Source organism: Gymnodraco acuticeps, unplaced genomic scaffold (assembly GCF_902827175.1).
Source record: "Gymnodraco acuticeps unplaced genomic scaffold, fGymAcu1.1, whole genome shotgun sequence".
NCBI classification, from domain to species: Eukaryota; Metazoa; Chordata; class Actinopteri; order Perciformes; family Bathydraconidae; genus Gymnodraco; species Gymnodraco acuticeps.
In genome coordinates this window covers 541,476-567,064 of record NW_022989778.1, presented here as the reverse complement: position 1 = coordinate 567,064, position 25,589 = coordinate 541,476, and the positions used below count along the sequence as shown (strand labels likewise).

Sequence of the window (25,589 nt, the reverse complement as noted above, 5' to 3'; positions counted from 1 at the left end):
GCGTCAATGCTGTCGAAAGGCCGGTAGATTTGTCATTTAGATAACGGCATCAAAACATAAAGGTCCTCACATACTATACTTTCCTTTTAGATGTGACGGAGCTCAGGTGGTTTTTATAAAAGTGAAATGCTTAAATGGTTTCTGTGTCCTGCCGGATACAGTCGTTTGAAAGGCTGTGTCAATGTCTCACATGGGAGTAATATAATTGTAATGTCGGTGTAGTAACGGTGTAATATGGGTGTTATAGAAGTGTAAAATCAATGTAAAATCGGTGTAATATGGAAGTAATATTAGTGTTTTATGAGGGTAATTTGGGTGCAATAATGGTGTACAAACAGAGTAACATGGGTGAAATAGAGATGTAATATGGGTTTGATAATGTATCAAATGTATACTCTAAGTGGGCTATGTATATCAGGAGATTCAGAGTGTGTAAGCTGGAAAATAAAAAATGTCATATCACATTAGATTGTTTTGTAAATCACTGCAGAAAATAAAAAAAAGTCTCATTCCCACTATTAGGGGTCTCACGGAATTTACCCAAAAAACAACTCAAGAGATAAGGACTGTCTGACCTTCGGTAGAAGACAGACGCGATGCTTCCCCACTAAAAGTTCAGGGAAGCAGCTTTGCACCTAATCCCAGAGGAGACGGTTACGCAGAAAAAACAACCATTTAGTCTTTATCCTTTTCTCGTGTAAAACTGCAACCCTTCTTATAAACAGTGAACCTCGCATTTGTACCACTGTTTTGCAAAATGCACTCGAATACAAAACAAGTGCTTTTTTTTTTGGTTTTACTTTCCCATCTGGTCTACTCTGGTGGTAGATCCAAACTTTTATTCTCATGAGAAATAACAAAGCGAGACAAAAACGATATAAACACAAACATAAAATACTAAGCAAGCCATATCTAAAGCCTAAACTAGCCTTAACAAAAACATTATGTGGAACATTTCACAGGAAAAAAACCCAAATGTGACGAGGCAGGTCTAAACTAGCCATAGACCATACCCTGCAAATGAAAACTGACAAATAAAAAGTAAAGAATGTATAAAAGCACACAGTGTCTCCTGAGCAGCAGGTGAGTATGTTCTTAAAGCTCAGCAGACACACTTAGAGCTTTTGGAACTTGTGTCCCAGCATTATCTTTGATTAGAAAAAGGCATTAAAGAACAGGTGTACTGGAAACATTAATTAGCATTATTACCTGACTTAGTTGAATACTCGATTCTGATTGGTCAATTCAGAATACGTGACACGTTGTTAATCCAGTAGTACAGACCGCTGTCAAGGATTTATTGACTGTTGTTAAGGACGCTCACATCTGCAGAAAGAAGTCCGGTCGATTTAACTGGGTTTTCAAACGGTTTGCTTGTCTTTCGTTTTCCGTTGTCTACCGTCTGAGAGCAACATGGAGGATTGTAATATTAATTTTAATATATTTGGAGAGCACAGTCATTTGGATGAATGATTAGTGGCTGATGAGTCCCCAGTGAAGAAAATAAAAAGACAAGAGGGACAAGTAAACAGCGGAGAAGTAACGGGGCAGAAACCCCCCTTTTTACGGCGACACATATTCAGTGTGCAGTTACTTTGGCATCAGGGCAGGGATATCTAGATACTTTCCAAGGTTTGACATAATGAATTGTGCTACTTTTAAAGCAAGCAACGATGTTTTCGAATCTGTAATCAAAAAGCTCCTCAAAAACGCTATCGAAGCCGTTCCTACGTAGTTCAAACGGTAACAACGGACTATTTTTCTTAGCGGATGCATGTAATTTTAAATCAATAAAACAATTTTTTAAATCAATAAAAACATGTTCTAAATCTATAAAAGCATTTCAATTAATATTGGGAGTCATGTCGTGACTTTGTTGAGAATGTGGCCGTGTAATAAGCGGGATAATGTGCAGCGACTTGTTCATTATGGTGATCAAGTTCCGCTTGGCATCAGGCTCCTGATCAGCCTGTCAGGTGTTCTTTTACCCATAATGACCGCCTCGCTGCACATTATCCCTTACGTAGTGCAGTTTACAAATTCCCTGGTACACAGTTTTGTCTTTTGTGAGCTGAACTCTCTCCCATGTTCATTACTCATGCTATTTGGAGCAGCAATAAATAATAGTTGGTGCAGTCTGGTGTGCCAGGACCATTCAAACAACATAACAGAGACTGGCAAACAGAAGAAATAATGCACCGGGAAAACAACCGGAAAGCCGTGTTAAACTCGCTTCAACTCACAAGATAATCTGGCATATGGAAGCAAACATTGGTTTGTTGATTCCTCCCTTTGAGATAAAATAAAACGGACTTTTATTAATCCCTGTGGGGAAATTCAGTAAATGACTGAAGTGCTAGGAGACTTTGAGAGGAAATAACGACTGCTTTTCCTCCACTCCAATTTGAGCAGTGTTATTTGTTAAAGTCACAAAGACGTACTTGGCCCCTCTCCCACCTCTTCTTCTTCCCTGGGGCTCAAAACCAATTGAGCCCTGACAGACGGCTCTGCAACAAGTTGATTAAAATCCCAACTCGGCCTATGTTTCCTCTCTTTGCAAATCCACTGATGAGGCCGTCCTTTCCAGAGCCTGATAGGAGCCAGCCTTCTCTGCCGAAAGTGGAATACAAATAACTAATTGCATTTATTTTTGACTGATATTGCAATGAAGGCATGAAATTAAAAAGGAATGATCATTTATAACCATTATTCACACTATAACTGTATGACAATTATCATGGTGTGATTTTTTTAAGAGGACCTGTACCAAACAATGATTTGTTACTACATTTGTAAAAGACGGTGTGTAGGTTGGGACTTCTCTGCAGCACAACAATACAGGGATTTGGAAATAACACTATAGCAGATGTATTTAAAGTTAATTTCATAGTGTGTTTCTTTTTATATTATTTTGTAAAGGACAAGAATTCATTGCCTTGTGTTGAAACAGGCTTCGTGAATAAACTTGCCATGCCTTTGAAGGGAATCATCCACGTGGGGCTGTTGGCATTAGACGTCAAACAACAGTATGAAATAGAAAAGTAAAATTGACTTGCAAAAGAATAGGAAACGTTCTTATCCTCACCAAAGCTGGAGGGATTTAAAATATGTAATACATAAGTGAAGACCTCTGGCAATTTGCAAAGAGAAAATATCTTCCGGACCACCTCGGAGAGAAACATTTCCTATAAAAAATCCCCTCCAGGTTATGAAAAAATGCCATTGGCTAGAAACAGGATAAGTAATTTTCTGCACACTCTCTTTGCAATGCCTGACGAGAATGACAAATCACACTGCAGCACTTCGATCAGTACATCCCCCTGAAAATATACAAAAAACATCAAGTCATTAGTTGTATCCGATGCATTGCTGTCCGCCACATATTACAGCTCATTTTTCAGAATTCATACTTTCCCCATCATTAGAGAGATTGTAGGATTAATAGAGCCCAAGACATCAATCATAATCTTTTATGATGACGGCTTATCCACTGCCCGCCTACGAGCCCAAGACTGTCTGTCTCAGCTTTAACGCTCAATCTGAGACATGATCCAGATTAAATGAGGACACACAAACACACATGTGGGAGTCCCGTGGAATTTTAATCATTAAGAAATCTAATGGATTTGTGCATTTAAAGGGGCCCTTTTATGCTTCATAGGAGTTCCACTTAACTTGACTGTTATCTCGTATATATTGATTTGTGTGTTTTTTATCTTAATGTGTGCATATGTGTCTGTTGATTGTGTATATAGGATATACATATTTTATACATATCTGTATATTGTATAATTTTATATTCGGGATTGTTGGAAACGTCATTTCGATCTCTCTGTCTGTAAACACTGAGTAAGATTGACATTAAAGTTGACTTTCCTGTAGTGTGATATATAGGTTTGTGTGCATGTAAATGGTCTGCAAAGGCTCAAATCCCAAAGTTCCTTCCAGAGGGAATTTCTCTCCCACAAACAAAATCCGAACATATAAGAAAGACCTATATATCAATATTCCAATTACTGTATATAGACTATTCTGCACAGTTTCTATCATATTCTGTTTCTATTATATTCTATTTAATTATACTATTGTATCCGTGCATTGTGTTGCACTGTTGGAGGATCTAAGACCTGAGATATATTTTTTCCGCCAAGGACAACAAATGAATATGAGATGAGCAGCACATAGACTGTCCCTCACAGCTTTCAACCCAGCGTATCCAGCGCATCAATGTAAGCTTTCCCCATGTCAATCAATCAATCAATGTTTATTTATATAGCCCAATATCACAAATGTTACATTTGTCTCAGTGGACTTTACAGTTTGTACAAAATATCAGTATGACAATACGACACCCTCTGTCCTTAGACCCTCACATCGTACAAGGAAAAACTTCCGGAGAAAACCCACAGTTTAAAGGGAAAAATGGGAGAAACCTCAGGGAGAGCAACAGAGGAGGGATCCCTCTCCCAGGACGGACAGACGTGCAATAGATGCCGTGTGTATGCCATGTGAGAACTCAACTTTATTACCTGCAGCCTGGAGTTGAGCTGTGAATATCCACCAAACAAAGCTGAATCCATCCTTTCTGCTACTTCATACTGCCTCTGTGAGACATTCTGTACAGTCTGTGCATTTTCCAAGAAAAACAATAATAAAGAAGGCACAATACTGCGGTCTGTTAAAAAGAAGAAAGAAGCGACAGCAGACAGGAACCATGCTGACAAACAAGATTTTATCTAATCTTTTTAAGAATAGAAACTCCAGGTTTCTGTAAAGGTGTCAAAAAGCTTTAAAAATAAAACTTGCAGATATTCTTTAAAGCCAAGTTAGAAATCTTATTGTTGAGAAGATAAGATGCAGCTCCAGAAAAGTACATTATGTTCCAAAAATCATTGCTATGAAAACAATTGTTAGGCTTTTATATAAGGCTGCTAATATCAATGTATATTACATTAATATATATAACGTTAACTAAGTGATTAAATCAAATCGACATTTTTCTGAAAATATGTTTTTAAAAGCAATATAATTTGAAGATTTCGTTTTTTTACATTTTGCACTTAAAGGTGGGGTAGGTAATTCACTTCAGAAACACTTTTTGTTATATTCCATGGAATGCTCTTAACATCCCGATAGCAATGAATATATTAAATGCTTTGACAATAAATACATAACAAAAATGTCATCTGTGGAAGCCGTGGCGCTGTAAAAAGCATGACTGGCTAAAGTAACTGGATGGCCTACCTGCCTGTCAGCCTTCCATCTGTGCACAAACTTATCTCGTGCCCTCATTGGTCATGTGCGCGTTCGTGTGTGTTGAAGGAGGGGCTCTATAAGGAAGGGGCAGAATTTTTCCTGTTGTGTATTTTCAAATTCTAGCGCACTCAAACTGGTTTCTCCATTCTTACCTACCCTACCTTTAAGGTACAATTCAATAAGGAACATACCAAGCAGACCCGGCGTCATGGGCGGGCCCCATGGGGCCGGGCCCGCCCATCCAGGATTTGGGCCCGCCCATCCAGGATTTGGGCCCGCTGTTTTAATCAGGGCTGAATACAACATTTTATTTGTTTTATTATTATGTTCAGTGGCGGCGCCAGGGTATACTGGGGTAGGCTACAGCCATACCAAGAAATGGCTTAGCCCCACCATGAAAAATTATTTTAAAGTAAGCTAAATAAAGTCCGCCAACTCGCGGAGTAAATTGCACAGACAGCAGTAAATACCGAAGACTAGAAACGGTTTGAAAACTTTTGTCACGGAGTGATCATCTTCTCAATAGAACATCTTTGATAATGTCTTCTGGCCAATCAGAATCACGATAACTACGTGGTGTTGTTGCAGGAAGTCCCGACGGAGAATACTTTTGCTGTAGTAAATCTATATATTAGGGCTGTCAGTCGATTAAAATAGTTAATCCCGATTAATCGCACATTTTTTATCTGTTCTAAATGTACCTTAGAGGAATATTTTTCAAGTTTTTAATACTGTTATCAACATATGAGTGGACAAATATGCTTTATGCTAATGTTTATTATCATTTGAACAATGACAACTATCCTCATGAATATTAAACACAACAACCTCTGAACATTACAAATATTCGCCTCAATTCAACCTGGAACCTCTCTCATACAATAATACAATACAAATGGTGTGTGTGTGTGTGTGTGTGTGTGTGTGTGTGTGTGTGTGTGTGTGTGTGTGTGTGTGTGTGTGTGTATGTGTGTGTGTGTGTGTGATGGATCGTTGGAGCTATGTGCAACTCAAGGCATATGCTCGAACGGGAGGGAGCTGCCTAGACGCTGCAATCATGTTGCGCACTATCCGTGCTGAGTGTGCTGACTTTTCGTACAATGTCCCACTGTCTGGCTTCCTGCATAAAGTCAAGTGCTCGGCGCAGTTGTGGCGAAATGTCGCTCCTCTGTTTTCATTTAAACAGCTCCATATCCGTTAGCGCAGCTAGCTAGCACCAGATGCTAACAACAACAATGCACGTAAGGTCTCTCTCTCGCTCGCTCGGGCCACACATACACACACCCTCCCGGTCCTCCAGATGGCCAGTCGGTGCCTGCCGGTGAGCGTGGAAGTGTGGTCTGCCACAAGCGGGCGGCAGAAGCGGGGCTGTCAGCATCAGCTTGTAGATGGTATTTTAAACTCGATGCGCTCTGAAACTACGGGGCGGCCGAGGACAAAAAATACACACGCGTTAACTTGACAGCCCTACTATATATACATCGATACAACATTACGTGTTGATAGAAATCAACACATACTGTAATGAAATGAGACTCCACGGTTTGATGATTGATAGGTGTGTGGGCTGTCTTTCATTTTGACACACAGAACAATGGGGGCTATCCACCCTTATCCACAATGTAAAGTCATTCACAGCCTCTTCCCTCTTCTCTCTGTGAGGAGCAGCAGGTTCAGCTTTCAGAACAAAGTAACACAAAACTAAAATACCATTCATTTAAATATGTCGTGGAGTAATAGATTTATTTATTTTTCTTCTCAAGAGAGTACCAGAATGTGTATTTTATGTTAGTATTTCAAAAAATCTCCTGGGGGAGAATCCCCCCAGACCCCCCTGCAGGGGTTGGGTTTTCAGCATGTCAACTCTTTCACTTGTGGGGAAATTGCAGGATTGGCTCCAGGTCGCCCTTTTTATTTACTACAAGACAAATGTGCCTTTTTGTTTCATACAGTTCAATTTGGATTGAGACAGGGAAATAATCTAAACCTCACGCGTGGCGTTTCACTGTCAAGGGGAGCGGGTATGTAATTACATTGCAAATACTGACTTGAGCCCCACCACTGTATGGGTTAGCCCTACCAGAGATTACCCAACACAAATACTCTGGAGCCGCCACTGATTATGTTTATTGTTGTTATTTGTACTTTGTCCTAATATTTATTGTTGTTTTAAACTATGTTGAAAGATTAGTTTAATATCATTTTTTAAATTTTGCTATGAAATTCTGAATGAAATTCTGAATGAAAGGCTGTGCGCGAGACTGGTATTTCGCTGGGTTGAGTCGTGTGGGTTTTTGAGTGAGATGCGGCACAGCAGCCTGTCAGTTTACGCTTGCTAGGTTAGTTTGGCTATTATCATTTATATTTATCTGCAACAATGGATATCAGGAAGTGGTTCACACTTATACACTTGAAAGGAATATGGCAACTCAGCGCCAGATGCAGGCACATTAGAAGACATCAGTTACATTACAACGAGATAGCAAGCCAGCCAGGGACAAGGGAGGCTGGCAATCAATTACATTTTGAAGAGAAATTGACTCTCAAGACGGCTCTCTCTCAAACTCCTGCTCTGTGCGCAAGCAGACCGCTGCACATGCTCTCTGCCTCGCTCAATCTCTCTCTCTCCCTTTCTCTCCATCGCTCCACCTCTCCACCCTGTGTGCGCTCAAGTTTGCCTGCGTGCTTGCCCAAGTTGGCACAGCGTTACAAATGTGCCACAAAACCAACCAATGGATGTAGCCTATAATAAGACCGTCAACAGCCTTATGGCAACCTAAACCCCCCCACCCCCCCCCCCCACCCTTGACAAATCTCCAGATTTCCCGGGAAATGTAAGTTTCAAGGCTAAGCAGGAGAAGGTTATGAACTCAAGTACCAAGACCCTCTCATCTGCAAATTAACACAAACACCATGTGCAGTGATTGAATTAAACTTATAAATTAGTCTGATTTACACTCTCCAAATTAGACTGGAGCATAATATGTTCTGGTGAGACTAAAGTCTAAATGATTCTGGGAGGGTTGTCCTAGTTGTGTATCAGATTGGTTACAAGATACGTTTAAAAAAGCTCTAGAGACAAAAAGCCATGGTCTTTCATTTCCAAACACTATGTAAAACCAATGTTAGCTTAGAGAAACAATTCAGGACTGTCTATAAGGCTGTCAACAAATGTCATTAAAAAGACGAAAAACCAACAATGTCTCAAAAAACGTTGTGACTTCTTTACCCTGTCCGTGGCACACCGATTCTTAGGACATACATTTTCAAGAAAACTTGATGGCGGTTAATACATAATAATGGCAGCCTCATTTATTATTGAAGTATACTGTATAAGGGCAACATACTGCAAAAAATATAATACAAAAATCATAAAAAGCAGAATGAAAGTCGTAAATTAAAGATCTGAGTCACCATTTTGCTTAGAAAGAAACTCACAAAGTTACGAGAGAAAAAAATGTCTAGCAAGTTTACGACTTTAATCTCGTGAATTACGATTATTTATTGTAGATTGTATTTATTAATACATATTTAGTGCTCCAGAGAGTGTTTGAAATGAACTACTGTAGCCAAATGTCTCTAAATGAAGACAACAGCGTGACTCACTGATGTTTTTTTAATAGATCTTGGAGACAACAGAGGATTATTGCACAGATTCAGGTTCTAGCTTCACTGGCGGCCATTTCTTCAGGTTGATAGAACTTTTTCATAAAGCCCAAAATTACAAATGAATCACAGAGGAATTTCCAATCAGTCCACAAAACAACTCAATACTTGGAAATACTGCAATACTGCTAATTCTGGTATCTCTTAGGATTTCTTCATAACACATATGACAGTCTCGTGTTTTGTGCTGGTTGTATGAGGGTCCAATTAATGGGGTTCAGTTTATGTGAGTGTGACTTTAAATCTGGGTGGAGATTCGCAGGGTTTATTGATATGTTATAAATAGAGGGGATAAATAAATGAACGTCATTGAGATTGAGGAATCGGGAGAGGCCACTAGTAAGTGTGATTATTATATTGAATGTGATTTAAGTTGTATGGGATATGTGTGATCCTAATTGTTGTTGTCCTTTTTCTTCTAAGGTTAACAACCTATTTGGATTTGGATTAAATTATCAAAACTAGGAGTTGTTTCCGTTGATCTAGATTCCACCCATACTGTCGGGAGATAGACAGTAGACATGCTTTAATGTTCAAAAAAGGTATTTATTTTTCTCATACGTGTTGCAGCACCTCTTTTCACCCCCTGTCTGAAACCAGTGTGGAAACTCCCTTTAGGGGCAACTTTGGGATTTTAGCCTTGGAGACCATTTACATGCACCAAAACCTGTTTAACACAAAACAGGAAAGGTAAAACCCCAAAGATGGCAGTTTGATATTTTAAGGCACACATTTGGGGTATTAATAGATTTTCCTAAATAAATTATCCTGCCTAGCAACTACTGATTATAAAATGAAAAGAACTAACTGAAAAATAAAATTGCTAGACTGCATATCTTACTTCACTTAGTTTGTTTTTTCGGGTATTTTTGATGCATTTGTGATTACATTTGACCTTACTAGAGGAGAGAAGGTGTTCCTGTATTGGCCAATCTTATTTTGATGATAGGAAATATGATTGTATTCCTCATGTGGTAAGGTAAGTCTCTAATAACACATTTATCTTGATATTTTGAGGAGATAGTATATCATTTCCTCAGCATATCGTGCAGCTGAGTGATGACTCGGATTCTGCCTCTCTCTGTATCTCAGGACTGAAGAAAAAGACGTCACTACTCAGCGAGACTCTTCAAGTATCCCGAGGTAATTGGGGATGAGGAACAAGAGCTCCAGGCAGAGGAGGAAGAGCACACCATCACTCTGAACCATTAAAGAGCAAAACTTCCCAACTTCACTTTCAAGCACAAAACTTTCTAACAACTCTTTCAAGCACCAGCAACTTGGTGAGTGGCCCTATCTGCGGATTTCTCACTCTTGCATGAAATATAAGCAACCGATGTGTAAAACTCGGAAATTGACTGCAGTGAGTGAATATTCACCAGCAGCGGAACATTTTCACCAGCGGGAGAAACAGCACACGAGTGGAATACTAAACAACGTTTACCCCCTCATCACTGGCTTTTGGCAAAAGAGCATTAAAACAAGAGAAAACAATTGAACCCGAAATGTGACCAGAAAGAAAATAGTCCTTTTTTGCATTTCTCATTCTATGTTGGCACCCCCATGCTTAGTCATTTTACAATTCAACTGCCCACATCTTCACCGTTTACTGAGCAGCTTGATGAGTATGAAGGTAAATCTAATGTGAAACAGAAGTCGCGTTAGCTTTCTCTCAGTCTGAAATGTTAATCAACAACCCTGACAAAATCCCTGTATAAGTATTGTTACTCAAAAGAAGGCTACCAAATGGCAAGAGAAGCCAATCAGAGGCACAGAGAGGGATGCTTGTATTGATATATGTAGATGAGGAGTCAATTATTGTAGAGAGAGTCATGAAGGATAGACATACCGTGTGCCGTCAGCCTTCCAGCTGACTTTGTATGGTTTCTGTTCCATGAAACGAAGGTTTGTCCTGTCCATGGACACAGGCTGAGCCCCAGGGAAACCAGATCTGAAACAACAGTGAGCACACACTTCTTATATTTGTATTTCTTCCTTCATCCCTACAGCCCTTACATCTCATATATGGTTTGAGAGAAACACTAACGAAGACTGCATCGCTCCTGTCTCGACTAAAGATGATTGGTGGGCTTCCCAATAAACATTCAATGAAATCAAATATTACACGTGATACATTAAAGGTCCCATGTCATGGCCATTTCTACTGATCATAATTCCATGGTTGAGGTTTACTAGAATAGATTTATATTGTGCAATTTTCAAACTCACATTGGTTTCTCATACAGCATCTCTGTATAGTATGTGTATTCACTCTCTGTCCTAAACGCCTTGTTGGAGCTCCTGCCCCCCCCATGAGCCCACTGTGCTCTGATGTGTGTTAATGTGTTACAACGGCATTTGTTAGCAACCAGAAAAGGACACCAGTAATGACAAACAGATGAGTATGCTGCGTGGCCGTGGGTCTGGGTACCGTGTTCAATCTTTTCTCAGCTGCAGCTCCGCGGATTTCTCAGCCTGAGACGGCGGGACGCGGCGAGGCTGCGTGTGTGTGTGTGTGTGTGTGTGTGTGTGTGTGTGTGTGTGTGTGTGTGTGTGTGTGTGTGTGTGTGTGTGTGTGTGTGTGCTCAGGCAGAGTTCCGCGGTGTCTCGCCGACCCCACACCAGTAAGCCAACTCACACTGTCCGAGCCTCGCAGCAGCGAGCCTCGCAACTATGGCGTTATATTTGTGCCTCTATCCTGAGCACGCAATGAAACATGTTGAGCATAGAAAATGCTATTGAGCGCGCACTTGAACATTTTTGAGCACAGAGAAATATATGTTCTCTCATAAAACTCCTGCTCCGTGCGCAAGCAGACCGCTGCACGCGCTCTCTCTCCCCCGCTCGCTCGACCTCTCCAGCCTGTGCGCGCTCAGCTTTGCCTGCGCTCGCTCAAGTTGTCACAGCGTTACAAATGTGCCACAAAACCAACCAATCGGAGAACTCGAGAAGGTCAATTCTGATTGGCTGGTCGTCTCCAATCATATCTTCTATCTGAGATGAGAGAGGGATTTTCAGTTGCCATCAGGCTGTTGACGTTCTTATTACACATCTATCGTTGACATTTACAGGACATGACAGACTCGAATGAAGAGAATAGCACGACACAGTGGTGAGTAATACATTTCTAGTTTTCTGATATCACGTTATTGTTTGCAATGCCTGAGTTTGCTAGCCGGCAACATAGCTATAGGGGTAGTTTAAGCAAACCGCTAACAAACCGTAGCATACATGTAGCTACATGAACCCTTCTGAGGTATTGATTACTTGCTGTAAGCATTAGAGGTGGCAGAATGACAAAACATGTTTCTCTCTCTATCACAATGTTGGGTTGACCAGAACCTGGACCAACTTCTGTTTGCTGTTCTACAATGGGCATATGCTTGCGTTAATTTTCAACCGGACAGATGAGGCTAGGATACCGGCTAAAGTTAGCAACACACGTTAACCATGAACAGCCTATTAATCCGTTCTCTTAATGTTATTTCTTCCAACGTTGTGGAATTAGAGAAAAGGGGCTTCTTAACGTGCTTTTATCCGGGGTGGAGGGAGTTACATATTAGTTAAATATAACATTGTGGTGTGTGATTGTAGTGGGTGGAGAAATGAGGATATCCATCTTGGAGTTCAATCTAGTATAATATAGTTAACGTTACACAATAAGGAAGAGAGCTATTTGTGTGATACATCGCTATTGATATGGATTTAGAGTGGATATTTGAGACTTCCAAACAGTAAACAAAAACGTAACTTATGGGTGAGTGTTTTTAGCAGAGCCATATAATGTCCTTGTGATTCTGTTGATTATTACCTGTCTGTATTATGTTGCAGCTCAGCTGATTTTGGATTGATGGCAAAGGGAGAGGGATTTAAGTGAGAGTGAAAACACAAGGTAAGTTTAAAATAGGTCAGCAATTTCCCACCCTATTGCTAGATGTATCTAACCCTTTCTCCTGTCTCCCTCTCTCAGCACAAGAACCCCAGGGGGATTCAATGGAGGCTGAAGACCTGCAATGAGACCCTCACCCTGCACCTGAGTCTCAACTCCCAGAGTTTTGCAAGCCTCTCCCTGTTCTTTATTTTGATTAAACAGACGTTAAGCTTCCCAATGGTGTGGTCTTCGGTTTGTGAAAAATATGATTACCTCACATATGTTGTTGCTGTTGTTGTCTTTTGTGATAGTTAAATTGCTCCTGCTGACTTGAGCCAGCCATTCTTTCCTCTTCTCTGTCAGTGGGGAAACTTTGCATTCATACTCCTTTCTCTGAGCGCTTGGAGCATCCCTAGGCAGCACAGCAAACCATGGGGGAGACGATATGCCAGGACAACACAGAGGAAAAGGCACAGACAAACGGCATGATATGCTATTCAATGTTTATTGAATTCCATTTATTTACAATGGATGTTCCTAAAGCAACACATTTAACATCATCATGCTGCTGCTAGCCCTTTGACTCATTGTGCTGTCAGTTGACAATCATTGATATAGGCACCTGTGGGTCTCCTGTCCTTTCTGAAAGTCATAAAGATGACATTAGTACTTTAGATTACTTGTGTCCTCAATTACCAAGGGATTACTAAAACCACCATGAATTAAAGAAATGGTAGAAATGAATCTAATCACAATTTTTAAACCTTCCTTCCCTCCCTCTAAATATATCAAACATTAGGATGTGATGCTCCTGACTACCATACAGGTTTAAGAAGATAATATTTGTTTTAAAGAATTCAAAGCAATAAACAACAGGCTCTTTAACCAAGGCAACGTTAGCCTAACATGTATGTTAACAGGTAAGATAGCTGTTCACACTATGTATATGTTCTACTTTCTACGTTGTAATGCTATGTTATTTCTATTTAAGATGTTTACATTTTCGATTGTTTAATTATAGTCTTTTAACTGTCTAATGTACAATGCCTCCTTGTCTTTTGCTGCTGCAGCGTAAACATTTCCCCAATTGGTAATAAAGTAGGCTACTTCTTATTTTATCTTAATCCTCAAATATTAGCACATTTAAAAAAAAAAAAAACACACACATTGATGTAACTACATACACATATCGATATGTTGTATAAATATTGCAAATCAAAACCTTTATTGACCACTAATTACCAAAAATTGCATTTCTATCCTGTTATTAATGCATTCAAATCGTGATTCAAATGGCCCGCCACGAACTTCCGGGAACTTTCTGAGTCTCTCTGAACCACGTGACGATCAAGCATTTTGGACTTCCGCTGTAGCAACTCTTCTCTCTACATGGCGCTGGACCAGCCAATCAGAATTGACCTTCTCGAGTTCTCCGATTGGTTGGTTTTGTGGCACATTTGTAACGCTGTGACAACTTGAGCGAGCGCAGGCAAAGCTGAGCGCGCACAGGCTGGAGAGGTCGAGCGAGCGGGGGAGAGAGCGCGCATGCAGCGGTCAGCTTGCGCACGGAGCAGGAGTTTTATGAGAGAACATATTTCTCTGTGCTCAAAAATGTTCAAGTGCGCGCTCAATCGCATTTTCTATGCTCAACATGTTTCATTGCGTGCTCAGGATAGAGGCACAAATATAACGCCATACGCAACGTCCCGCAGTGTGTGTGTGTGTGTGTGTGAGGAAGTCCGCGTAACGGCTCCGCGGATTGGTCCATTTGGACCAATTAGTCCATGGGGTCGTCGTTACGTCACTTGGTTCCCGGAAGAAAAAAATGAAAAAGAAAAATCTCCAACGAGGCGTTCTGGGGCAGCTTAGACAGGTATTTTCTGTGTTAGAGTTTTACTCGCTACATGGTGTACTTTGAGGATTTGTGACTCTGCAGACCGTTTACATGCATAAAAAGCTACATAACACACAAGGAGACGGGTAATAACCGGAAAAGCACGACATGGGCCCTTACATTAAGTTATATATGTGGTCTTTTTATGATAAAGTATGTATGAAGCCTTAGAGATTTTGTTTAATCGTAGCATTTATAGCGGGGGCCTACAGGTGTGATGCTGACTCTTTAGCAGCTAATAATCAAACAGCAGGTGGGAGAGATGCTGTGAATTATTTTGCAGCATGCGCCATGATGGGTGCCACTTTCAAATGGACAAAAACATCCAGACAAACTTTCAGGGTTTCTTAGCGCACTCAAAGGGCTTAGGAGTCAATGCACATAGGAATGGCACTTTTCTAGTTACTTTTAAGTTCTTTATTTCTTTAAAAAGCCTATGTTTTACTTTATCTGGCTGTTTTTTGAATACACAGAGATAGAAAAACAACCTCTTCCAAAGTCAATGTGAAATGTCTTTTTAAGCTCATGCTTGCTTCAAGTATAACAGAAACTTTGGGGAAAGAAGGCAGCGGAACAGCAGTGTTGTCTGTTGTGTGACACATCAGTATAGCTGACTTTCTGCAAATTATTTTTTTTTAAAAAGCTACAGCAGCAAATTTCTCCTGAAAAATCTATTCTCGACTGCCGCCTGTCAAAGTGTCAACATCGTTTTTCTTTTTTAAAGGCGCTTACAACAAATGAGTCACTCTGAACAACACAGTACAGTACACCCACATGTATTAGTACACACGGAGCGGCTGAAAGGAGGGCAGAGGGAGATTCTCACCTTTCCCACTCGGCCATCCTCTGACACATTCTTTGGATCTCTCCGAGTTTGGGTTGTGTGGTGATCTGTGAGACGCCTTTCACCGTGATGCCTTCAAGGAATACTGCACCCTGGGAGGATGTAGAATGAGAAAGTTAAACTTGGATTTAATTAAAAGAGACACTCATACCCTCCTACACGTACAGGGAAAAAAACATTTGATATCCCGAGATATTTCACAAACAGCTGCTCCTTCGAGTTCTTTACCTCTGTTAAAGAAAAAAAATGTTGCACTCATTTTATGAATTCACCTTTAAAACCGTGTTCCTCTGATTCATCTCCCAGGGAACCTCACTATCTCTGCACCTCCTCACTTCCTTCACGCCTATAGCCCTTACATCTCATATGTGGTTGGAGAGATACACTAACGACGTCTGTCTCACTCCTCTCTCGACTAAAGATGATTCACCTCAATTTCTAATCCCAACTATTCACCCTTCTCCTCCTCATTGTGCAAATAAGTCTTCTAACTGGTATAATATGATAATACATGGCTATGAGATCAGTTACACATGTGGTATGATAATATAGGTCACCTCAAGAGCCATTAGTGCATATGTTTTTGTACGAACAGCTGCAGTGAGAAGACAAAGCCCCCTCGTCATGATTCACCTTTCGATCCCAAAGGAGTTTTTACCTTCAGTATTCAAGAGATGTGAAAATGTAATTGAACAAAATGCACATGAGAATCACAAAATCCAATGGAAAATGAGTGTGGCTGGACGACATGGCGGAAAACATCATCATGAGAATATTAAAGATTGTTTTGTGGTAGTGATACATATCATGTTGGGAAATTATCACACAAAACTGTATATACATCGGAGTGACAATCAAAGCAAATAACCTCTCTACTTATGTTAAGCTTCGCATGAAAGAAATCTCCAACCTGGATAATTTTGCAAAAGTTAAACAATTTGCCATAATAAGTTAATAATGCAAAACTGACACAAATGTACAAGTTACTGTCTCTGAAAGTGACGATTTGTTGCTTTTTGGTGCCGTATAAGAGAGTAAGCAGACGATCCTGTGGTGTTGGACTATTGTTTGGATACATACAGGGTATATGCAGGAATCCTGAAGTCAAATTGAATACCTTTTAAGACCTTTTTTAAGACCCTTTCCATACATTTTAAGACCTCATCGCCACTTGGAGTTCTAACCGGTTGCCTTGGCGACACACTTTACCTCACATTGACTATATACAGTATTGATTGTCTTTCCTCCTTATCTTCCAACCATTTGGACGCAAACTTGCATTTCCCCATAACGATGTTGTTGAACAACCGGCGTAAACGGACCTTCGCGCGCTATCAAGCAGTGAGCGTGCGATGTCCTGTTCAGATGACGTCAAACCCAACGGGATGCCATAAATAAACTACACAGAATCACACTACACACCTACGCAATGATTACATTCAGGCAGACTGTAGAATACAACCTCTTTGGACAATTGATATACTTATTGAAAACAAGCTACAAAATGTAATACCTTGGAAAATGCCGTTTTTCGCTAAATTGATTATCAACTTTTAATACTTTTTAAGACCCCGCGGACACCCTGACATATGAACACTCGGTCTGAGATGTTGTGATGCGCATTTTGTTTTCTATATATAACATAGGAGCTTTTTCCACAGAGAAGAAATGCCTCCCTAGACACTGCATGAGGCCTATGTCCTTCAGAGAGGGGAAACCCAATGCAGTCCACTTAGCAGTCCTTTTCCCGGAAGTCTTACCAGCTTGAGCTTTTCTTTCTTTCGTTTGCCAGCCGATGACCCCGAGGAGCTGGGGCCCGAATCCTGGCCCACAGACTTTCCATCGTCGTCCACGTCCTCCTCGTCATCGTCGTCGAAGCACCACTCGGGGAGCGCAGGGGCAGGGGGTGAGTCCTCCTCGTCTCCATAACGACGGAAAAGCTCTTTGAGGTACTCTCCCTTGTAGATCCCGGGGGCCCGGGCCTGCGTGAACGCCGCCACGGCTGCCTCCACGCTGATAAGAGGCGACAACACAGTGTTAGAGTTTATTGAAGGATAAACGTGTTTTCATAATATGTTGTCATTTTATGTTGTAAAGAGACCATAGTCAGAAAAGAGGAACAGAGAATAGTCTGTTCCTCTTTTCTGTGATTGATATACACACACACACACACACACACACACACACACACACACACACACACACACACACACACACACACACACACACACACACACACACACACACACACACACACACACACACACACACACACACACACACACACACACACACACACACACGATTGCGAGTCACAAGACTCCCATTGACAAATAAGCCGTTGGTTACATACACTTCCTCATACATGAGTTGTAACTGTATTGTTGAAATAAAAGGACTGCACTGAGAGGAGGCGAGTGGGAGTCGGTTAGAGAGTTGGCTCTCCTAGCTGAGAGTTGGTTAAGGAGTGGACATGGCATATGTCACTCGCCGATTCTCCTAGCTGAGAGTTGGTTTTGGAGTTGACATGACCTGTCACTCGCTGATTCTCCTTGCAGCAAGTAAACTTGAAACTGGAGTACTGTTATCTTTGTTCACTGGGTTTTGGTATATTTGAACCGAGCTGGGGTTTACTCTTACAAAGTAATATAGAAATACCCCACACACAGACAGGGCATCTTTAAAGAATCAGATTATATTTTATTCTTTTCAATGTCGTTTATTTTTCTGTATTTCTCATTTTATCTGGTTATCATAACTAGAGGTAGAAGTTGGTGGAAAAAACAATAATCAGCATATATTGTGATACTTGATTAATCAGTTAATAAGTAATTTTTCAAGCATTCATTCAAAACATTTGATGATTTTAGCGTCTCAGATGTCAGTGTGCTGCTTTTCTATGTCTTACATTGAAGTTAATGAAATAGTGGCTGCAGTTGAGGACCATTTGTACGTCAGCATGAGCATGATCTAGTTTAGTGTTTAAAACGGTAGTAAAAAAAAATAGGCACCCCTTCACAATCTCCTAAAGCCCATTAGATATCATGTTAGTGTCAGACAACAGTCCATAATTCAAAGATAGACAAACAAACAGTAAAAGCAGCTACTCCTCATATTGGATATACAAAAAGTGGGAAGCTTGTCATCTTATCTTGAAAGCAAAAACAAATTATCTCAATGATTAATTATTCCATTGATTGCTTCAGCTTTTAATGGATTGGTTTAGGGTCTTTGATAGTGTCGTATAAAAGCTACTTCAAATCATTATATCAAAAGGGCATCATCTTTGGTTCTAGGAAAGAGTGGTGTTCCTTTTATATACTTTTTTCTAGGGCTGCTCGATTATGGCAAAAATCATAATCACGATTATTTTGGTCAATAATTGATATCACGATAATTAAAAACGATTATCCATTTACTTTGAAAACATCCATTTATTGAAAAAAGAAATGTGAACAGTATGTTTTTAACAGTTGATTACCCTGAACTTTAAGTATAATTCAACTGGAAAACCAATAAATAGAAATTAATAAAAAAAGAAATCAAATAAATAAAAAATAATAATAGTTTTATTTCGATTACGTTGTTTTCGTAATCGTTGCAAGCCAAAATCGTAATCGAGATTAAAATACGATTAATTGCACAGCCCTACTTTTTTCTGACGTTTTATAGACAAAATAACTCCGATGAAAACCTCATGCAGGTTATTTACAGCAGGTATATTTAAATGACTAGCCACATATCCAAATAAAAATGTCGATTATTCGGTTGTAAAATGATGTTGCTACACTGGAAGGAGGCTGTGAATGCTCCCAGATCCCTCATTACTCAGGAGGAGGTGGGCGGTGGGAGGGTTTCATCCTGAATACACGCAGACAGCTTCCAGGGATTCTGCCTCCTCAGACTGCTGCTCCACCTCTGACTAAAGACACTTCCCCACCCTCCCCTCTGCTCAGCCGCTGTAAATTATTTAACATCTGTCAAAGGGGCAGGAGCGCGGTCACTGCTAACCCGGCAGCTTCTGTTGATTCAAACTGACAGTGCAACTTCTCGTGCCGTCACACATTTAGGAACTATCAGGAGGAGACGGCATTCACAGACTGACAGGGGTTGTGATGGAAGACACTAGGAGGGGCTTCACATTATCATGCAAGACAAGTGAAGGTAGTAAAATTGCACTCGGAGCAGAGGGAGTGATGAAAGGAGGTCAAGTGTTACCTCCAGTCCATCTTCTCCACCAGGTACCCACACACCAGAAAGCCAGTCCGGTTGAAGCCATGCGTGCAGTGAACACCTTCAGGAGAAAGGAAAAGAGGCGGGAGAGGGATTACAAACTGAGAATCCCACTTAAGATTTACATTTATATTAAACCTTAAGCATTAAAGGTGGGGTAGGTAAGTTTGAGAAACCGGCTCGAGATACACTTTTTGTTATATTCCATGGAATGCTCTTAACATCCCGATAGCAATGAATATCTTCAGTGCTTTGACAAAAAAATCCATTAAAAAAGTCATCTGTGGAAGCCGTAGTACTTTCAAAACCACGACCAATCATCTGAGCCGGCCCGACTAAAGTAACTGGATGGCCTACCTGCCTGTCAGCCTTCCATCGGGGCACAAACTTATCTCGTGCCCTCATTGGTCATGTGCGCGTTCGTGTGTGTTGGAGGAGGGGCTCTGTAAGGAAGTGGCAGATTTCTTCCGGCTGTGTATTTTCAAATTCTAGCGCACTCGAGCTGGTTTCTCCAAAATTACCTACCCCACCTTTAAGCAAACACTTCTGGAAGTGTAATCATGAAGTATTCTGTAGATCTAAATCTCTATCCCTGAATTATCCTCGACGCCTTCACACATTGAATTTCACTTTGCCTGATGTGAGTGTGGAGTCAGTTTCCCAGTTCCCCTCTTACATCAGGCCTATTTGAGATGTAATGAGGCCATATTTTGAGTAGTGGCATCAATTCAAAGAGATTACAGGAAGATGTATATTTAGAGGGGGTCTTGCCTTTATACCCACATTAACACACCAGCCTCACACACAGAGAAGAGATGCAGAGATTGATGAAACATTCAGGGATGGAGAAAGTGGATGAAAAGGGCAGAGCAAAAGCAACAACTGATAAAACCATGCCTTTTCATTTGATGTAAATTGTGTCCAAAACACACAAATGACAGTTGTTTGCCTGGCGACGCTAATGAAGATGAAATGAACCAACATCAGAGGATGGGGATCACATTCACCAGCCCGACTGTGTGATTTGGACACGAGTACCACAAAGCCTAATCACCAGCTGGCCAAAGACAGGACACGGCCGAGCTGACATTCACACATTCTGCTCTGATGTTGGAGCGATGTGATTTAAAGGCCAGGCGGCAGTAGGTAGGTAAGAGCAGATCTGAACAGGGTAATAATGCCATGGGGAAGTATAAGAGAGCCCCCAGCTGGCAAAACTGTGGAAGTGCAGCTTCTATATCGATGTGTCCATGATAGGAATTTACCATTCTGCAATTAAGCCTATCCGCCTATCACAGTGCGCTGAGATTTGTTACAAACTGTAAAGCACTCACTCATCACTGTACCCTGTAGGCCAGGGCAGGTTTGCCTTCACTAACTGTTCGGAGACTCAGTCATTGGTACATGTTTATCTACAAAGCCATGTTGGGTAAACGATCACCTTACATCTGCTCTCTGATCTCACAGAGAGTTGCAAGTAGCTATTGCCTAAGATCTCAGGATGTGTTTTTGTTATATGTGCCAAATGCTAGGACTGATTTAGGTACAAAAGCTTTTATGTGCACTGCTCCTCTAGCTTGGAAAACTCTAAAAAATAATTGAAACTGAGCATTTTGGTTCCCCTGCATCGTTTTAAAGCTCGGCTAGATGCAATGCAATTTGATACTCTTGGTACCTGTCATTGTCCATAGTTTGTAAATGATACCCCTGTAATTATGTTGTATGATGTCCTTTTTGTTTTCTGTTGTTTTTATGTTTTGCTGTGTAACCAACTTGCTGCAGGTCACCCTTGAAAAAGAGATCGTTTGATCTCAATGGGATTTCACCTGGTTAAATAAAGGCTACAAACAAACATACATAAGCGTAATGTAAAAGCTGAATATTGTTCGCAAATAAAGAGAAAAATGAGGAGAAAATTCATTATTTAAAAAGGATAAAAGAAGGATAGTGGTAAGGTGATCAAAGAAGCAGGAAACGTGACGAAAAGCAAAACAAAGTTGAAGAACCTGAAATGGAAGACGCTTCTGAAGCTAGCAAATACAAGGAAGAGCTAACAGGACAAAACGCAGAGACGCTACAAGTCGGGCTGGAAAACAATAGCAATGACATAAAAGAGCACCAGCTATCCACATTTAAGAACAGACTTAAGAAAGAGATTAAGAAAGAAATAGCATAATCTCAAATAACAAAAAGTTGCAAAATAAAATGGATAGAAAACGTTTGGGAAAGGCCTGCTCATAACACAAAATATACACTATTTTGACTTTTAAAAACCAAACATTCACTTTTTTAGTTAGGCTTAGTGCCTCCTTTCACCTTAACATCACCTACACAGTGGGGGAGGAGTGTTTTTTCTCATGTGAAACTCCCACACATACAAACAACATCACTTGCACAACGATATTTTGTTTTTTAAGGATGTGGATTAGGTAGCAATGTATTTTTGGAAATGTGCAGGTGCCACTTGACTTGTGACGCAAACCTTTGGACGGCCATTTAACCTCCTGTTGTTTTATAGATTTGCTCTGTGACCATCAGCTGATAACTGTTGTCCTGGGAAGATGTCTGATGTTTACCCGTGTTACTATATTAATATTAAAAATGCATTGTATGTTTGAACATAAAATAAAGCATGCAACCTGACAACAGTTCCATTTCAGAGTAACACTGCTCTCTGCTGGAACCATAATGTGATGCAACTCATGGGTCAGCATCATAGACTGTATATATAAAGTCACCATGCAGTATTTGGACAAACAATCAGTTTTAGAAAATATATTTAAATTCCTTTTACACTTAAAATAAGTGTTATATATAGACTGCATACAGTTAATAAGCATAACAGATGTTTGTTAATAGTTTAGCATGATGTATCAGAGAAGCAACACAAGAATATCATTAGAAATTAAGGAAAAAAAGTTAAGTTTAGAAATATTAGTTGCAGGATGCTGTTATTTTTTTTAATTTATATTATCTGAGGGATAATGCAAGGCAGACATTTTATGAACATCTTAAAGCTTGTTTTAGTGGATCTCAGCTACTTTATTGTACAAATAACCTTTACTTAAGTAAGCAGTATGCAGGTTAATATCACAGTAGAATGGATAAGGCAGACATTTATAAATCTATATTGCTTAAAGCCTCTTCTATCATTACCCGTATGTGTATTATGTGCAGTTTCAATTAGTCTTAACTTCATAATAAAAGCAGCAATGTAATGTTTTTTTGAAATAAAACGGCTGTGCGCCAGGTGTTGGTAATTACGATTTGACGTTAAGAGTCGTACTGAGGGGGACAAATGGATACTTGGAAAACTTGGAGGTGATAAAACGCATCAAAGAAAATTCCAAATGAGCTCATGTGAAGGCAAAGCTGTAACTCTTTTACAGTGCCAGCTGTTTTAACACTTGAAAGTCGATTAAAATATTTAATCGCATGATGTCCATAGTTAATCGCACATTTTGTATCTGTTCTAAATGTTCCTTAGAGGGATATTTTTCAAGTTTGTAATACTCTTATCAACATATGAGTGGACATGCTTTATACAAATGTTTGTTTATTATCATTGGATCAATGACAAATATTCTCCTGAATATTCTCAATACAACAACCTGGAACCTCTCTCTCTCTCACACACTCTCTCCCAACCCTGTGTACTTATTTGCACTGAGCCAGTTGCTCAAACAGACAAGCCTGTTTACAGTTGTCGGCGAAATGCCGCTCCTCTGTCTTCATCTTCAGTCAAAGCATGAGACTGAAGTTCCCACCTAGGGTCAATAATGCGCTGTGATGTGCAGTCGAGACGTTGGATGCGATCCGAATGATCTAACGCAGCCCCTCGTCCTCCACAATGTTAAGCTGTAGCCACCCATTTAGCTCTCGCTGTGGTTGTCCAGGCGTCTCCCCGGCAAACTTTCAAGCGTGGTCTGCCGCAAGCGAGCAGCAGGAGCGGGGCTGTCAGCATCAGCTGTTTAAAACACATTTTTGTGTATCCATATCTCTCGCTAGAATCTCCCACCATCCAACTAACAACAACAACGTCAAGCCTTTGGGCTCTGAAACTACGGGGCGGGCCGAGGACAAATACACATGCGTTAATCGCACGTTAAAATAATTAGTGGCGTTAAAAAACATTTTATTAACGCGTTAACTTGACAGCCCTAAATATCACACTTCATGGATTTCAGTCACATTGATATAGGTTAAAAAAAATCAGAGACATGCAAAGAGGCTTTGACATAAACAACATGGAAAACTAATGCAATCATTTAATCAATCGTTCAATGAAAAAAGTATTTCACTATATGAGTCAGAGAGGGAACCAAATACTATATATAATCAAATATACTTTCTACTACTAACCTTAATAATAATAAATTGACTGCTAATTAAAAGTTAAAAGAGCTAAGAAATGGCTCAAAGAAATGAAAACTTCTGCTTTTATTTTTTAAATCTGACTCACATTTATACATATGCTAAACATCGATTTGATGCTACAATGTCATATCTATGACTATTGAAGAAGATACAAATCGTGTGCGAGAACAAATAATGAGTTATAGATTTGTTTACTTACCTATTATCTCGGTAGGATTCTTCTCGATGAAGTGTTCACAGATACTGATGAAAGATGTAGTAGTCTCTTTCGACGGGGATTCTCCATGGCTAAAACAAAACAGAATGACACTCGTCTTAGCACAATAGCACTACATAAACAACAACTCACAATTAGTTTAACGCATGACAGGGAATTTACTCGTACCCTCTACACTGAAGCTTCACATATTTGATGCCTTCTTTTTCAATGTCGTTGCGGTCATAAAAACGCGTAGTGTTCGTCAAATCCACAAGCAAACCCATTTTCACCTAGAGAGAATAACACACAAAAAAGACTCATTAGTTGTGTTGTTGTTTTTCTTACTTTAAAATGTCACTTAGAAATCAAGTCTTCACAGAGTTACTTACTTTTAGACTTTTTAAAAAGTTGGACAGCATGCCCGGGTGAAATCTGTTCTCCTCTGGGACTTGGTCGTCGTATCTGGGACCCAACATCGTTTTCATTGGCAGGAATTTACCTATGGATGGAACATAAAGAATAATAAACCTTATTGTATGGCTCTTGAAAACAAAGGCATACAACACAACAAAGAAGGAACACAAATAAGCTCATGAATTAGAGTAGAAATTATAAGAAAGCCTTTCAATAAAGACAGTTTCCCATACATTTATTTGTGGGGGGCCGCCACAATTAAATATCGTCCGCGACAAATTGAAGATAATTATTCTATTTATTTTTATTTTGGTGGTCTAATGGATAGTGAGGTGGGCTGATGATCAGAAGGTTGCGAGTTCAAATCCCGCCTACTAGTGTGCCCTTGAGTAAGGCACTTAGCCCTCAGTTACTCCAGGGAGAATGTCCCTGTAATTGGTCATTGTAAATCGCTTTGGAATAAGCCGTCTGCTAAATGCCTGAATTGTAAATTATATTTTCGGGAGAATAAACCCCACAGATCCTCAACTCTGGTGTGTCTCACTCATTAACAACGCAACAAGAACGTTGTCTACAGTAGCCATGAACTCGCATGTATCTTCTTATTAGAGGGTGGATGAGTGGGCCACCCGAATAGGTTAAGGGGCCTTTGGCTTTTCTTGCCCGGGGGGATTAGGGGGGGGTGCCCCCACAAATGGAATCAAATTCTGTGAGAAACACTGAAAGATAAGTCTTCAAAACGAATTTACAAGAATATATTGATATAGCAAACAGGAGTCACACAAGGAATTAACCAGTGTTTCTCCATAAAACTCTCTGTACAATTTCTCAATAA

General features: G+C 40.2%; 1 protein-coding gene across 1 annotated transcript in view; it reads right to left on the bottom strand.

The window, feature by feature from the left end:
* Positions 1 to 25,589, bottom strand: part of rngtt (RNA guanylyltransferase and 5'-phosphatase) — a 114,300-nt gene that overhangs the window by 87,075 nt on the left and 1,636 nt on the right. Inside the window, exons 2-8 of the mRNA XM_034220463.1 lie at positions 24,730 to 24,839; positions 24,527 to 24,630; positions 24,341 to 24,429; positions 19,750 to 19,825; positions 17,292 to 17,544; positions 15,514 to 15,623; positions 10,772 to 10,873 (exon numbers count right to left, since the gene is read on the bottom strand). Coding sequence (XP_034076354.1) covers positions 10,772 to 10,873; positions 15,514 to 15,623; positions 17,292 to 17,544; positions 19,750 to 19,825; positions 24,341 to 24,429; positions 24,527 to 24,630; positions 24,730 to 24,839 — 844 coding nt within the window. The remainder of the gene's footprint in view (positions 1 to 10,771; positions 10,874 to 15,513; positions 15,624 to 17,291; positions 17,545 to 19,749; positions 19,826 to 24,340; positions 24,430 to 24,526; positions 24,631 to 24,729; positions 24,840 to 25,589) is intronic.